Source organism: Staurois parvus, unplaced genomic scaffold (genome assembly GCF_062004578.1).
Source record: "Staurois parvus isolate SC_StPar_1 unplaced genomic scaffold, SC_StPar_1.0 ptg000025l, whole genome shotgun sequence".
NCBI classification, from domain to species: Eukaryota; Metazoa; Chordata; class Amphibia; order Anura; family Ranidae; genus Staurois; species Staurois parvus.
Genome location: NW_028317821.1, coordinates 22,778,287 through 22,793,202, shown reverse-complemented (window position 1 = coordinate 22,793,202; position 14,916 = coordinate 22,778,287). Strand labels below are relative to the sequence as shown.

General features: G+C 38.7%; 1 protein-coding gene across 1 annotated transcript in view; it reads right to left on the bottom strand.

The window, feature by feature from the left end:
• Positions 1-14,916, bottom strand: part of LRRIQ1 (leucine rich repeats and IQ motif containing 1) — a 238,741-nt gene that overhangs the window by 126,670 nt on the left and 97,155 nt on the right. Inside the window, exon 14 of the mRNA XM_089652370.1 lies at positions 710-877. Coding sequence (XP_089508496.1) covers positions 710-877 — 168 coding nt within the window. The remainder of the gene's footprint in view (positions 1-709; positions 878-14,916) is intronic.

The following is a 14,916-nucleotide window of genomic DNA, read 5'->3' as shown; positions in this document are numbered from 1 at the left end:
TCTGGTGACAACTGATGACCCCACAGAGGAAGAAACTGAGGGAAAATGTTTCTAGTAGGACTACATACAGAAAAACAAATTGTATAGAATTTTACCTCTTCATCATTCTATAAATAACATGTCTGGAGTCGGGCTTAAAGTGGTTGTAAACCTCTGAAATAAAAAATGAACAAAGTATGTGTGCTTGCCTCTTTCCAAAGCATTGAGTGTGACTTTTACCTGTTCTTTCATTTCTCTGCTATCTGCATGGGTTATTTATGACAGTCTATGCCAACAGCAGACAATCCCAGGAGATCCCCGCCAGCATGCAGTAGGTGACTGACAGCCTCAGTGATGCATGTTTACCTAGAAGACTGGATGTGTGTGGGGGTCCACTCACTCTACTCTAGTCTCAGATTACACTCAGCTCCATGCACTATGCTGTGCACTGTAAGACATCAGATCCCCCCCACCTGCTGAAACTCCCTGATCTCCCCCACCTGCTGAAATGCTGTGTAAATTCTGAACTCTGAACAGATGCAGAGGAGATAGGGCCGCAGATAATTGGGTACAAGTTGTATCATCTCTTTGTATCACTTGAGGCCAGTCACCTTACTAGGTATATGGCTTACAATCACTTTAATGTGCACTCAGCACAAAAACACACAGCTGCTTCCTTTCTTCAACTATAAAATTCTCATGCTACTACTAGAGTATTCTTTCTACTTACCCCTCTTTGCTATCTATTTTTTTCCATAATTTACATATATTGATGATCTGACTTTGACAGAGAATCATGAAACTTCCCAAAGAAGGCTTGTGAGAAGTATAATCCCCAAGGTGTATTTCTTCATCATTAAGCATTCTCAATGTAGGCAATGCCTTTAATAAAGAGCATCTAAAATAAAATTAAGAAAAGCAGAGAATAAATAATGGTAAATAGATATTTATAGTTACTATAACATAAATATAAACATTTACATTTTCAAGCCAGAAATACTGGCACAGATATTATTTGCAGTTGAAACGGTTCAGATGATAGTTCAGATTTTGGGATTGAATTAAAATTCAAACATAGGTCAACTAAGCTCATTAATTCTATTTAAATTTCATTCAATGGTCCCAGTGTTACAGTATATGTTCAGCAGCGGGCAATTAAATTGCGTACTTACTACTCACAATGCTGGCCCTTTATCAGTCCCAGCCTTGTTGAGCAGAGTAATTAAAATGGGAGTTCTTACTGTAAACTTCTTTTCAAAAAGCTATGTCCCTCAATAAAGAAAACTGGAATTTTGCTCTCACTGTAAAAGTCTTTTTTGGGAATCCATTGAGGACACAACTTGATAGTAAGAGATGTAGGGTTATGCTGACATCTACAGGAGAAATGGGCACATAGAAAACAGGAGAATGAACACTAGGCACAAAGAAGTACCTCAATATACACAGTTCCTCCCTTTAGTGGAGTGGGCTTTAACAGGAAATAGAGGCGCCTTATCTCATAACTCATAGGCATGCAACCTGTCATATCCACTAGAGATATGGGATCTGGGAGTCAAACAGCCTCTTTTAGGTGCCTCTGGAATGACAAAATTGGGGATATGTCTGCCTAAAAGAAGCAAAAGGGTGAACCCTGATGGCGACATCTAGGCAATGGAAAGAAATTTCCTTGGGATGAACTGATGTTGGACAAGTGAAGGCAACACAATATCTTCATAAAGTGAAAAACAGAAACCATTTATAGTAAAAAGGAGGTTCTTGGTCTCCAAACAAGCTTGTCTTGATCTAAGATCAAATGTGGCTTCCTTCCAGGCAAATCTAATAACTCAGAAAACCTCATGGCCATAGAGATGGCCAACCAAGGTCTACCTTATCTGAAAGCACAGCCAAAAGATATGTCCTGAATAGGCTGGAAAAAGAGGTCATTATAACACTGACAATACTAGATTTAAATCCCACAGTAGAAGTGTGGGCCTAAAAGGGGGAGAAAAGTGTGTAACCTTTTGTATAACAGTACAAATTAGCGAAGGAATAGCAAGAGGACATTAAAAAAAATTGGACAGTGTAGACACCTGACCTTTGATGGTGTACAGGACCAAATGTTGTTCTACCCTCCAATGTAGGAATGTAAGAAGATGGTCCAAAGAAAAGGCACATGGGGAAAAAAACCCAGTTACTCACATCAGTTCTTGATGAAAAATCATGCAGGAAGAAGATTTCTGAGCATTAAAAAAATTAGGATTACAGAATCCAAAATATCCATTTCTCAGATTCTAGGTTTCAACAGGCAGACCATCAAAGCTAGGGACCAAGAAGTAGAAGTTAAGAAATAACAGATCAATGTAATCCAAGAAAGAAAGCACAGCTGGCTAACAGATTAATGAGCTTGGCATACCGGACTCTTCAAGACAAACTTTGGTGATGTTGGCTGTCTGAATTCCCAAATCCAAAGGGAGGTGAAAGGGGTTTGTACCTTAAGAAAAGGGCTACCCAAAACCCAGAGGAATACTCATAGACCCAAAACTACTGGTGTACTGGGGGTTATACTAACAGCAATGGCTCTGTAACCATGTTGTTGCAACATCGTACACCTTCTCAAACAATCCCTTATAACACCAGAAAGGGTCAAAGTACTGCCAGAGCCAATAGTGACTGGAAACATGCTGCACATTGCTGTCACAGTCATGCAAGTGTTAAATTCCACTTACTTACAGTGCCCTGGAGGCTACATTATCAGAATTCCAGGCAGCTGTAAATCCTTTTCTCAGAGGAGCTTGCGGTCAAGTGCTGTGAGAAGCATGTGGAGAGCAGCTGTTAAGGGTTAACTGCCACTACTGTAGATATTTAGTGCCACTCCCTGTGTACTAATACAGAGCTCCTTCTGAAAGGAGAAATTCCATGAGAGGCAGAGAGCTCAATGTGAGCACAGTTAAACAGTGCTGCATCATCAGAAAAACCTGGCCAGGAAGAAGGAAAGGAATTTCAAATGGTGGTTCAGACATGCACTGCCCAGCCACCAGAAAAAAACATAAATACACACAGGGCCTGGGCAGTAATAAAGTGGTGGGTTCTCCCCACTTAAGACCAACAGTAAAAATTAACAATAAGCACTGATATACAGTGCCCAGCCTTAGCTATAGGTGCAGCTGTGATAGAATATACAGAGCAGAAAAAAAACTTCAGTTCACTTTAAAAAGGAAATTCTAAAACACAAACATTGTAAGCCACTGATAAGAAGTGAATCATGAAAAACAGGATCAGTAAAAAAACTGCCACAGTTCTGGTCCCAATAACGCCACAAAGAATCCACAGACATACTATTTTGACCTGAGTAGTGGTGTCCTGTACTAGTTTCAAGAAATACAGGTTGTCACTGTCAACTGAAAGACCACTGCAGAGAAAAAAACAGTATACTTTAAATTGATTGTAAAAGTTCAATGAAAAAAAAAATTATGTTATATTTACCTACTCCGTGCATTGGTTTTGCACAGAGCAGCCCTGATCCTCCTCTTCTCAGATCAATGGCTCCCTTTGCTGTGTCCAAGCCTAGGAGGTGGGAGGGTGCTGAAAGAGTCTCTGCACTCATGTACAGCGCTGGATCAAGATCAGGCTCAGGTAAATATAAGGGGGTGGGGAATGTAATTAGCAGTTTATATTTACTAAAATAGTTGAATTTCCATGTTCTGTGTACTGTGGGAGACCAGATATAGTGAATTCAGGATCCTGGGTTTATGAATGCAGGGTCCTGGGTTTAGTAACACTTTAAAGCAGAGACTGTATTCAAGCAGTAGTAAATCGCAGGAAAAAAAGAGTCCCCTGCAAGGCAATGTCATAATGTGCTAGTATGCATCACATACTAGCATACTATGTAAAACTTACCTTAAAATGAAGCCCTCCAGCAGTGCGTTGTCACTGCTGACAGGGCTTCCATTTTCACCTGGTCTTCCTTCTAGGAGCACAAGCTATGGCCATCTGACAGGCCGGTCTACAATGGCGCATGCACGTGGAAGTCCTGGGCCATGGCACAGTACTCTGAGGGAATGACACGGTTATGCCATTCCTTCAGAGCGCATGCACCGGCTTTACAAATTAGAGAATATCTCCTATATGGTGCACGTTTAGGAGATATTCATTTTATCTACAAGTAAGCTTTATTATAACCTTACTTGTAGGTAAAAAGTAAAAAAAACAAGTTTACTACCACGTTAATGTAAAAAACCTTCAGCCTTTTGAACCACTATAATGAACTGGCAAAATAAGTGCTTATTGGCTAACTAAAGAGATTTCAGGGTTTACAATATCTAGTCTGAATTTACCAGTAGTTGATGATAGTAAAACATCTTCCAATTCAGTAAAAAAAACATAGCAGAAAGAAAGGATCATCCATTCACCATCCATGCTGAAACTGAAGAAGAGTGTGAGGGGTTACAGTGTAAATGGACTGACCTTTAGTTTTCTATGTGTCTACTGTCCATTTCTCCTGTGGACAGCAGTATAACCCTAGTACTCTTTGTATCAAGCCGTGTCCCTCAATGGACAACTGAGAAAATACATTTTGTTTATGAACACAGAAATAGAATGGCTTTTTGTTTTACATTATGTGTGCTGTAATTTATGTTTGTAGAGATAAGAGCTTCTGGAAAGAAACATTAAACATACTTCAGTGTGATACATGAATATTTTCAATGTCCATAAATTATGTGTTCACTGAACTCTGGCAATAAAAAGAGCTGCAGAAATCAGCACCTCTTTAAAAGCCCTGTTTTTCTCATTACAGCTTTAGCCATATGTAGGCCTATGTTTATTGGATAGTGAAATTTCAGATTACTGAACTGTGAGTCACATGCAAAAGTAAGTCCAGCAAGAAAGGCATAGTTGATAGGTTTGTGGCTTTAAAAATATCTATTATCAAACACCTTTATTTTATAGTCTCAACCCTATCCTTTTTGTACAGAGCAGCTTCAAAGTTCACATACATGCATGAGACTAAATGCAGGCTTTTGAGAGGACATCCTTTAACCCCTACTATAAGTAAAAGCATATACACCGAAAGCAGAATAATCATTTTTTCTTGGTACTAGGGACCTAATGTGGTGAGTCAGCTCCTGAGTTTCGCCATTTATATGTGAATAAAAAAATCCTAGAAAACTTTAGTGCTTTAGCCTTCAGTGCATCTACATAAAAGTACAGTCAGCAATTCTAATTCTGTTGATCAAGAAGAGAAAAGGAAGTAAAGCAAAAACTTATAAAGATGATTAGGACATCACTGATTAGTCCTTAAGTAAACAAAAACATTTTATGATGATTTTCTATGCAAGCTGCTAACTTTAACAAATAACTTGGGAACATTAAGAAAGATCCACAAGTTATTAAGTGCCTAAGAAAGTTAAATTATACTGACCGATACTGACTCAATTTTGTTTTTCCTTTCCAAAACCTTGTGTTTGCATGCCTGAAAAACATATCTGCATAAATCTGTAGCAATTGTATCATTTTAACTATAGCATTGCTGACTTCATATGTTGAACCTATCTCTACATTCTTTGGTGGACATACAATTCAAACAATATTTTATTGTTCATACCATCTACAAAACTTATCCATCCACCTAATGTTCAAGAGCTCTTACATGAAATAACAGGAGAAAAAATTTGTTCTAGTTGATACAAATATAATTGAACTATCAAATATGTTGGAAGCACTTTTACACAAATTGATCGAGAATGCCACTCACTGGGAATATACACTCATTGCCCACATTTTTATGGCAACAACGCAAGCAATTGCGCCGGCATGGAAAACACTTACTTAATTTCAAGGAGGTTCAAAGCTGAGTCCACGGTACGCCTATTAATGAAAAACTAACGGCGATTCTTAATGACACACACAACTAATTCCTGCAGTTTTGGCAACCTGGACTTGACCTTTTTCCAACATAAAACATGACCCACTACTTCCTAGAAATCTATCCCCCCTTCTTTTGACAAGAGTCTCTGGGGCAAGCACCTCCCTTCCTTTTGACAAGAGTCTCTGGGGCAAGCATCTCCCTTCTTGTCCCTTCTCCGTTTTCTCTGTACCCCTTTTTGTCTTCCTCTTCCTATGCTTCGGATTTGTTCTCCTCCCTTACTCTGGCTTTGACTGGTTATATTCTCCTCTCCCACCCTTGTCTTATTTTATCTTCTTTTGAAACCAATCCATCAGTCTCTTCCATTTCCCTTTTACAGTACCCCTTTATGTATGAGGGGATATTTTTCTTTTTCTTTACTGATTTTGGATTTATGCCAGACCCTCTTATGATAGGCTCTACCTGGCCTTAGTGCTGGTTGTATGGCCGCAGATTCTTGAGTGACATTCCTTCAATTCATTTTTGGTTAAGCCAATTTTCTTTGCCAACATACCTTGCATCCTTTTATACACTACGACTTTCTTTCATTCTCTGTGGAGTACTGTGTTAGTAACCATGTATCCAGGTCATACTATATTGTTATATCCCTTTTGCTGTCTTACATAGAAGGCAGAGATTTTGTATAGCTACTTATTTAGATGCACTTTTTTACACTGTATGTGTATGCTTTCTCTTGTTACATTTTCAATAAAAACAAAGTGAAATAATTCAAATAACTCAAATATGAACTTGCAAATATGGAACTACAAAATAAACTAATATATAGACTATGTACTAAGTATCACCTGATACACATCTTCAGTTGTAAAGTGACCTACAAAATAATGCAGGGAACAATTTTACTTTGGAGATGTGATGTTGCATCTGCAAATACAGTCATGGCCAAAAATATTGGCACCCCTACATTTCTGTCAGTTAATTTACCACTTTGCTCAGAAAAGTGTTGCAATTACAAATGTTTAGGCATTCTCATGTTAATTTTTTTTGTTTGTATTGTTATGACACAAAAAAGTGGAGAAACAAAAAGACAAATCTGACACATTTTACACAAATCTCCAAAAATGGACTGGACAAAATTATCCACACCCTTAATTTAATATTTGGTAGCACACCCTTTGGAAAAATAACTGAACTCAATCACTTCCTGTAATTATCAATAAGTTTCTTCCACCTCTCTACTGGACTTTTGGAGCACTCTTCTTTCACCAACTGCTCCAGGTCTCTCAGATTGGAAGGGTTCCTTTTCCCAACTTCTGTTCTGAGATCTCTCCACGGGTGCTCTATGGGATTTAGATCTAGACTCATTGCTGGCCAGTTCAGTACTCTCCAGTGCTTTGTCAGAAACCATTTTTGGGTGCTTTTTGATGTCATTGTCCTGCTGTAAGACTCATGACCTCTTACGGAGACCAAGCTTTCTGACACTGATCCCTACGTTGCACCCCAGAATTCTTTGGTAGTCTTCAGATTTCATTATGCTATGCACACAGTCAAGACATCCAGTGCCTGAAGCAGCAAAGCATCCCCAAAACATCAATGAGCCTCCACCATGTTTGACTGTAGGGACTGTATTATTTTCTTTGAAGGCCTCATTGCTTTTTCTGAAAATTGTAGAATGATGGGCTTAACCAAAAACCTGTAATTTTGTTTCATCTATCCACAGCACATTCCCCCAAAAGGCTTCCTCTGGTAACTTTTGGCAAACTGCAATCTGGCTTTTTTATGTTTCTGTGTCAGCAGTGGGGTCCTCCTGGGTCTCCTGCCATAGCCTCCCTTTTCAGTCAGATGGAAACGTATAGTGCGAGCTGACAGTTGTAGCCTGTGCCTGAAGGTCAGCTTGAGTTTAGGGAAACCCCCCTGTACAAGGATTATTGACCCAATATGCTAATCTTATTATCTCTGGATGTAAGTGTCAGTTTTTTTTCCACTTTCTACTTGCTTGCAATTGTAACTCCTTTTGTTTTAATAAATACTACACTATTGGAGTTTTCTTTCTCTCTGGGCTCATTTTTTTGGAAATCGTGAGCCCCCCTCCTTTAAGGTGCTCCATGGTAGGAGACTTACACGAAAGTGCATGATCCCCCGGTGGCTGAAATCCATACTGCATGATGTATCCAATATGATGATCACACACTATACTGGAATGAGGAAATCTGCGCTGGTCTGATGACATCTGGTGACTCAACCCCACCTGACGACCTCACCTGTTTGCAGAGTTCCTGCTCCCAGAGTACCTTGGAGTAGGTCTTATTTACTCCAACACACAAAACCTTGTGCTATCTGGTTACTGCATTGTATACTCACTTCTTACGAACCACAGAAGTCACGATAATTTAACAGCCACCTAAAGAAACACGATTGTCACGTTGCACTCTTTAAGACTTTCATTCATCTATTTATCGATGTCATTTTTATCTGCAATATCTAGCGCTGCATTTTATTGATTATTTTACATTCCATTAGAGGATTTAGGTATTTCCTCCTTTTTTGCTGGCTGCTGATTTTATATGTTTGCTCTATGTTACCCAGCGCTCGTATATCCATTGTTTTGTCTGGAAGTTGACTGAGGCTCTTTAGCTACCATTCAAACAATCCTTTGGTGCAATCTTTGATCAATTTTTCTCTTTCGTCCACATTCAGGTAGATTAGCTATGGTGCCATGGGATGGAGACTTCTTTACACTGTTGCGCAAAGTGGATACAGGAACAAAAAGATCTCTGGAGATGGACTTGTAACCTTAAGACTGTCCATGCTTTTCCACACTTTTTGTTCTCGAATCATCAGACAATTCTTTGCTGCTCTTTCTATTCTCCATGCTCTATGTGGCACAGAGAGACACACAACAGAAAGTTTAAGTAAAATTTTCAACATTTTAACTGGTTGCCAGTTCGATTTCTATATTGTAAGCACCTGTTAATTGATACAGGTGAGTTTAGCTACAAAGCATCACAAACTTGGATTGCAATTATTTCTTACAATTTTGAAAAGATGCCAATAATTTTGTCCAGTCCATTTTGTGTGAAATGTGTCAGTTTTGGCTTTTTTTATCTCCACTTTTTCTGTGTCATACCAATACAAACAAAATAAACATGGGAAAGCCTAAACATTTGTATTTGCAACAATTTTCTGGGCAAAGTGGTGCATTATCTGACAGAAATGCAGGAGTGTCAATATTTTTGGCCATGGTTGTATGGTTCTATATCCTCAGCTGTAGTGCTCCCTATTGGTACCCATATGTACACGGCCTTACAGACCAGAAATAAAATTATGTACAAATGGCTGAAGAATATAGTGTACACGAGTGCATTGTAACAGAAAAAAAATATGACACATTGCAACCGGATGATCAAACGTGTGTGCAAAAAAAGAAAGGAAAACTACAGTTAAAAGAGGTAAATAAACAGTAAAGCAAAATGGCAATAACCACCAACATTTATATTTCCAGTACTCTATCATTTCTTCATACAGAATTTATGAAGTTGTTATAGAGTTCTACACTGAGGGGAACACTGTTCAAAGTGTTAAAAACCAACCTGATTTATATCAAATTTCCTTTTACAGGGGACATTGATGAGTGAAACCGTTATGACCACTGTGAATAAATATGAACAAACCAGTGCTGAATAGTTATAAATTAAATAAGTGCCAAATCAATTTGATGAATGTGTTAAGAAATATATCTGGGACTTAGAGGATCTCAACAGTAGTTTTTTTCCAGCTGTTCCTCACATGTTGAAGAGCTGAGTCAATATTTCATTTAGTAAAAACTTCCTAGTGAATACTCAGGCACTCAGAAGGCTGCATTAATCATGGCTGCAATGAAATGCATTCCCCTAAGGAGTGTAAGAACTGATCCATGGGTTTCATTTGTAAAACACAACTTCTTAGTACATGGGTTTTGATGGTGTTATCACTGGCTGCACATGAAAGTAAGCAATCGATTGGAAAATTTTACGGTTAATTCCTTAGCAGGTATCAAGGGGTTAGATAAAGTTCATTAATGTATACTGTTTGAAGAAATTCGCCCTGAATTCAACAACTCCATAATTTTTAATATACCATTATTCATAAAATGTCCAAGAAACATAATCCCTTGTCCAAAGAATAAAAAATGTGAACGATGAATTGATTTATCCAAGTCCATAGCTGACAAAACATTAATGTATTATTGAATTAATGTAGACAAACACTTGAAACGCACACAACACACATGCTCATATTCACCATTTATGCCTTGATAGATTAAGTGGGCATGTGAATGAAGAATCACAGCTGGATGTAAAAGGACGCACGTTTCTTTAAAGAGAAACTCTATTGTTTCAATGCAGGAAAAACAATAGATGCTACCTATGGGCTATTTGATTTCAATTTGGGGACATTTAATTTAAGTATAAAACTTAGTAAATTAGAAAGCAGAAAGGAATGGTGGACTTTTCATTCTTAATTCACACAGGACCAGTCTACTTCCAGGGAGAGTGTGGGGGGGGGGGGCAGAGTTGCTTGGAAAATGGGTGACCGGCACACACTATAGCCTCAGACAAATTATTTCCACCCTGATATGCTTTAACAATTCGCACTGCATGACAAAATCACACCACACTGGCCATCAAAATCACATCCCATTCCACGCCACATATATGTGAACCCAGGCTGAGTCTTCACAGGGGAGGACAGGTAAACTAAAATTGCTACAGCTCTGGTGCCGATTCCACAATGCATATATGTGAACCCAAGCGGAGTCTTCACAGACGAGGACAGGTAAACTAAAATTGCCACAGCTCTGGTGCCAATATCTCAGAGCGAAATCCCTGCCTGACCTGGAAGCAGAGTCCTGTACTAACTGGTGGGTAGTAACTGCTGACAGCCAAAACTTGGCAGACAGAACACCAGTATACTTAATGAACTGTGAAAACCTGTGCTTGTTGGCAAATTGGAGAGACTTCCAGTATTTAAATCCTTCCTGAATCTACCAGTACCAGTAAAAGAAAAAATCAATATAAGCAAACATAGCAGAAGGAAAAGAGATATCAATTCTCCTATGAACAAGAAGCAAAACTGGGCAGGTGGGAGGTGGTTATTAGTCTCAAGAGGGCTGGCTATCAGTTATTCCTGATGTGCCTAGTGTCCAGTTCTCCTGTATGTAGCAGTATAACCCTAGGCTGCTTAATTATCATCAAGCTGTGTAACATCAATGTTCAAATTAAAAAGTTTGATTTTTGTAAATATACTTTCTCTCTTGAGACAACACATGTAATACAACAAACAACATTATGTTTAATTGATCCTTGCACTTGCCAAAATGTTTACAAAATAAGTACTGACCACATATAGATATGGTGGGAGATGGGGGCCAAATGTGCCCAAATCCTTGTATAGGGATTTACTGTTATCACACCCCTTGATTGAAACACTGTGAATATGACCCTAACCAAAAAAGCTAATGGGTTTTAAAATTACCATACCATATTTTAGAAAAAACAAACATATAAAATTACTTTTATTAAATTAATTTTAAAAAGCCACCATAATGGTGGAACATAGCATTAGAACACATAGGGCATATTGGGCCCGAATACAAAGACAAACAATACTACAAAATGTAGCCTACTAACACATGTACTAACACATGAAACAGATTGAAGCTCAACATTGTGGGTACAACATATTTGATACAGTTGAATGCTTGTTCATTACTCCAACGTGTTTCACGGGACAAGGCCCGCTTCTTTAGGGAGACAAAATCAAAAGTAGGCCCAAAACATATTATAAATATATAACCAATACAATACAATACCATTATTGAGACATCTACTTACATTGCTTGCTATGGTATGTGTTTGGATGGACTTTGCCTGTCATTAATTATTTCTATTCTTAAAGTGACTTCCTTTATGGTGCCATAATGTTGGTATAGATGTGGAGGGCATGAGGCTATACATATTTTCCCTCCCTCTGTTACTGTTGCCCCCCCCTTTTTAGGGCTTTCTTGACTGCTAGTTTGGGGGGTAGGGGTGTAGTTTGTATTTCTGTGGGACATTTATTTTATCTTAATATATAATGAATTCTCTGTAATGATGTTCTAGCTCCTTATTGTGGAATGACAGTTCCATCTGTCTGGTGGCCACTGATAATTTTGACTGAGGGGTCTTCTTCCATCCATCCTTGAACCAATTGCTCAGATTGTCTTTCATTTGCCTAATGTGCAGTCATCAATATTACCAAGTGGTAAATGCTGACAGTTTTTTATTCCATTTCTTGAATATTGTAATGGTTATATATTTATAATATGTTTTGGGCCTACTTTTGCTTGATTCTAGAAATGTATACTTTGTCTCCCTGATGAAGAGAGCCTTGTCCCGTGAAACGCGGTGGAGTAACGAACAAGCATTCAACTGTATGAAATATGTTGTACCAACAATGTTGAGCTTCAATCTGTTTCATGTGTTAGTACATGTGTTAGTAGGCTACATTTTGTAGTATATTTTGTCTTTGTATTCGGGCCCAATATGCCCTACGTGTTCTAATGCTATGTTCCACCATTGGGGGGCTTTTTAAAAATTAATTTAATAAAAGCAATCTTATATTTTTTTTCTAATGTATGAAATGGTACTTTAAAACTCCATTAGCTTTTTTGGTTAGGGTTAGTCTGTTTGGACTAGAAGAAACAGGTCTACGTAGGTTTAGCTTAAATTGCTTACAAGACAGTTCCTCAAATAACAAAGCAAAAGAGCCTAAAATACACTGCTCAAAAAATTAAAGGAACACTTTTTAGTCAGAGTATAGCATCAAGTCAATAAAATTCCTGGGATACTTATCTGGTCAGTTAAGTAGCAGAGGGGGTTGTTAATCAATTTCAGCTGCTTTGGTGTTAATGAAAATAACAAAATAACAACAGGTGCACTAGATGGGCAACGATCAGATGACCCGCAAAACAGGAATGGTTTTACAGGTGGAGGCCACTGACATTTTTTTTCCTACTCATCTTTTCTGACTGTTTTTCACAAGTTTTGCATTTGGCTTGGGTCAGTGTCACTACTGGTAGCATGAGGCGATACCTGGACCCTACAGAGGTTGCACAGGCAGTCCAACTCTTCCAGGATGGCAAAATAATATGTGCCATTGCCAGAAGGTTTGCTGTGTCTTCTAGCACAGTCTCAAGAACATGGAGGAGATTCCATTAGACAGGCAGTTACTTTAGGAGAGCTAGACAGGGCCGTAGAAGGTCCTTCACCTATCATCAGGACCGGTATCTGCTACTTTTTGCAAGGAGGAACAGGATTATCACTGCCAGAGCCCTACAAAATGACCTTCAGCAGGCCACTAGTGTAAATGTCTCTGATCAAACAATTAGAAACAGACTTCATGAAGGTGGCCTGAGGGCCTGATGTCCTGTAGTAGTCCTGTGTTCTCTGCCCCGCACCATAGAGCTCAACTGCCATTTGCCATTGAACACCAGAATTGGCAGGTCTGCCACTGGTACCCTGTACTTTTCACAGATGAGAGCAAGTTCACCCTGAGCACATGTGACAGACGTGAAAGGGTCTAGAAAAGGCGTGGAGAACGTTATGCTGCCTGTAACATCGTTCAACATGACCGTTTTGGTGGTGGGTCAGTGATGGTCTGGGGAGGCATATCCATGGAAGGACGCACAGACCTCTACAGGCTAGACAATGACACTATGACTGCCATTAGGTATCAGGATTAAATCCTTGGAGCCACTGTCAGACCCTACGCTGGTTCAGTGGGTCCTGGGTCCCTCCTGGTGCACAACAATGCCTGGCCTCATGTGGTGAGAGTATGCAGGCAGTTTCTGCAGGATGAAGGAATTGATACCATTCAATGGCCCCCATGCTCGCCTGACCTAACTCCAATAGATATTATGTTTCGGTCCATCCAACACCACCAGGTTGCACCTCAGCCTGTCCAGGAGCTCATTGATGCCCTGGTCCAGATCTGGAAGGAAATACCCTAGGACACCATTCTTTGTCTCATTAGGAGCATGCCCCAAAGTTGTCAGACATGCATACAAGCACATAGGGGCCATACAAACTACTGAGTACCATGCTGCAATGAAATTTCAGCAAAATGGACTAGCCTGCTTCATTGTTTTTTCACTTTGATTTTTGGGGTGTCTTGGAATTCAGTCCTCTGTAGGTTCATAATTTTCATTTTTACAAACGATGGGGCATCCTTACGTTCCTAAAACAGTACCCATTTCATATCTGTATAGCTATCCAGCATGATATTTTTCCCCACTGAGATCTGATGTGTTTTCAAAGTGTTCCTTTAATTTTTTTTTTGAATAGTATATATATATGGATATTGAAAGTAAATGGATGCCAGGAAAGGGTGAATATTTGGAGCATTGGGTTATCACAAATGAAGGTTCTACCATAGTACACATAGTTCCCATATTTGCAAAAAAAAAGTGTGGGAAAGAAAGTAATGATAGCAATTCATGATGAAATATAACAATTTTGTCCTCATTGTTCCAATCATTTGCCTTCCATACTTTTATGACAGTAGGTACAAGTGAGTAGTCCTATTGTAGAGATCACAACAGTAATAATAATAACAACAAAATATACCTGATGAATCAGTATTTCTTTTAGTCACAGTGAAGTTGTATGCATTCCTTGATATATTTGGAAACATAATTTCTTTGTTTTTAGAGATGCTCATGGTGTACCAATGATTTATATCTGAGTTTACTAGTATATAGCTGAGTTTCTACAAATGTTTATAAATGTTTTCATATACATCAAAAAAGTGTGGCAAATTGTTGGACAAAATAAACATTTCATGAACAAACAACTTAAATATTCCACACATATCTCAATGACTGAATGCCTGCTGTATTTTAAATTAAACACAATGGGAGGAATTCAATAAAGCTGCTGGCCCAATTTTCTGGTATTAATCCCTCTTGTTAATGTACTGTGCCAAATTCATGAAGCATTTGCAACACTTTTGGTTCCAACAGAGACTTGTGCACCAAATTCACATAGTTCTACAATGCACCACTTTTACATTGTGTC